This window comes from Penaeus japonicus, unplaced genomic scaffold (genome assembly GCF_977035675.1).
Source record: "Penaeus japonicus unplaced genomic scaffold, GWHDUDI00000001_assembly GWHDUDI00000006, whole genome shotgun sequence".
In the NCBI taxonomy this organism is placed as follows: Eukaryota; Metazoa; Arthropoda; class Malacostraca; order Decapoda; family Penaeidae; genus Penaeus; species Penaeus japonicus.
Genome location: NW_028234408.1, coordinates 34,950,527 through 34,953,026, shown reverse-complemented (window position 1 = coordinate 34,953,026; position 2,500 = coordinate 34,950,527). Strand labels below are relative to the sequence as shown.

Genomic DNA, 2,500 nt, shown 5'->3' with positions numbered 1-2,500 from the left:
AAGAAAAATACATAGAGCTAAGAAGTCGGTCATACTGACAGTTCTTAGTGTAGATATTTAAAATCGTTTCATAATTTCAAGTTAAGCTTCATTAACTAAGCATTTTGGAAACTTTTATTAAAAATTCGACATTCATGTGTTTCAAAAAGAAACTCTGATCATACTTTATAACCTTATATTATATATATATATATATATATATATATATATATATATATATATATATATATATATATTTCTTTATATCTTTCATAGTTTACAGCTTTTCTAGTTCCTTATAAGATATAGAAAGAGGAACGCACAGACACATACAAAAGTAATTATTCAGTTAATGATAGCAGTGCTCAATTATTGGAAGAACTGCCCCCGATAATAACCATCAGAATAATTGTATATTGTTAATAACGGTGCAATTATAGTAATGACATTAATATTCAATCATCAATATATATCTAATATTCATACATAGAGCTTCATAGATTAAATATAGAATAGTCTATAAAAGGAACTACACGTTAATAATGACATGCCCTCTTTTGCTGTGGTTGGATTTGACTTAATCATTCACCATTATCATAATCATGTTTATCTTCGTTATCATCATCATTATTGGTGTTATATTAATTGTTGATGCTATTATTGTTATTATTGTTGTTGTAATGATTGTCATCATTATTTTAATTATTTTTAGCAATATTGTTTATCATAGTTATATTCATCTTTAACAGAAGAGTAGTATTGTTATTATTAGTGTTATTATCGTTATTGTTCTTATCATGAGGAGGAGGAGACACCAACAATAAAAATAATGATAGTGATAATGCTGAAAACAATAGACAAGATATTCAGTGTTGGCTATAACGCAGTTAAGATCAATTGTAGTAATATTAGTAGAATTTGCAACAGTGGTGTTATAAATGATAATAGCAGCAGTAACACAGCAGTTAAACTAATTATGACCCTATGACTTTCCACAGGCACTGTAGACATCGGGACAACCCAACACCTTATAAGGAAAAGCGAGTCAAAAGAAGACTACTATTTGGATCTCGAACTTTGACCCCGCATGACCAGAGGATTCTCGAGTTTGTGAAACAGAAATTGAAGAGATTTTTTTTTTTTTTTTTTTTTTCTGGAGGGGTCTTCTTTTGGTTGATACATGTGGACATGTATCCGTTAATCAGCATGGGATCTAACAGATATTGAAACTAATAAATATCATTGTAAAAGCTGTCCCCGCTAACGTAGACATACACACTTAAAAAAGATAAATAGAATACGAAGGAGAAACGGACGTAGAGACCGTAAATAAGAGGTCAGAGCAGAGGCAAGCAAAATGGGAGGGACCTTTGGCAAGCATGGGTCATGGGTGGTCGACCACTCCATGGACAATGTGCCTCTTCACCTCATGAACGGCGAGGTCAGACATGGATCAATTGCTACCATTACGGGCGTGTAAGTATGTTGCTTTCATTCTCGTGGACGAGGGCGGGTACACTGGTATAGGGAGATATTTAAGAAACTGAAAACATAAACAATGGCCTTTTGAGGAATTTTGGTGTATGTGGTTATGCATGCATGCATACACACACACACACACACACACACAGATTTATGGTCGGTGTCATATGCTATCACGTTCCTCTACTTAATAGACATGACTGTAGCAAAACACATTTTCCGGCCAAAACATTCTAAATAGACTGTAGGAAGATTCGAAATAATGAAGGAATTTATAGAAAAAACAAACCTACTCGATGGTGATTTAAAAAGCATATATATTTCTAAAATATAAAATTGCATTCAAATCAATAGACGCTTAATTGAGCCGGAGTGATCTTGTGCCAGACACCACTAGATTGCAAGGAAGCCAAGTTGCAAATAAGTTGCAAAACGGTGATAGTTCTTCATAAAATTTATTTTCTAGGTGGAATAAAAATAGGCCTACATTGTTTTACAGTGGGATTCTGACACAGATAAAGTAATGAGTAACCAAAATAGATAAACATAGAGAACACTCCCCCTCCACCTTCCACTCTCCACCCTCCCACCCACTCCACCCTCTACCTCACCCTCCCACCCTCCCCTCTACCCCACCCTACCCTCCCACTCCCCCCCTCCCCCTTTTACCTCGCAGGGACACCTCACAAGACGACCTCACGAAGATTCTAGAGACACCGAAGGAGAGGAAAGCTCGGAAGCGTTCCCATTGGGTCGCTTATTCCACTATGTTCGTCATGTCTATAGGCTTTTCCATCGTACTAAGCGGAGTGTGGCCGTACTTACAGGAGGTGGGTGTTGTGATGCGTTCCCTTCTCTCTTTCTTTGGTTTCGTCTTTGTCTTTCTCTTTCTCTCTCTCTTTCTTTGTTTTCGTCTTTGTCTTTCTCTCTCTCTCTTTCTTTGGTTTTGTCTTTGTATTTCTCTTTCCTTGTCTTTGTGTTTGTCTTTGTATTTCTCTCTCTTTCTCTTTCTCTCTCCAACTACTTGTCTCAATAAACT

At 35.9% G+C, this 2,500-nt stretch overlaps 1 protein-coding gene across 1 annotated transcript in view; it reads left to right on the top strand.

Moving 5' to 3' along the window:
- Nucleotides 1–2,500, top strand: part of LOC122245443 (major facilitator superfamily domain-containing protein 8) — a 19,415-nt gene that overhangs the window by 8,698 nt on the left and 8,217 nt on the right. Inside the window, exons 2-3 of the mRNA XM_086537923.1 lie at nt 978–1,455; nt 2,138–2,291. Coding sequence (XP_086394049.1) covers nt 1,337–1,455; nt 2,138–2,291 — 273 coding nt within the window. The 5' untranslated portion in view covers nt 978–1,336. The remainder of the gene's footprint in view (nt 1–977; nt 1,456–2,137; nt 2,292–2,500) is intronic.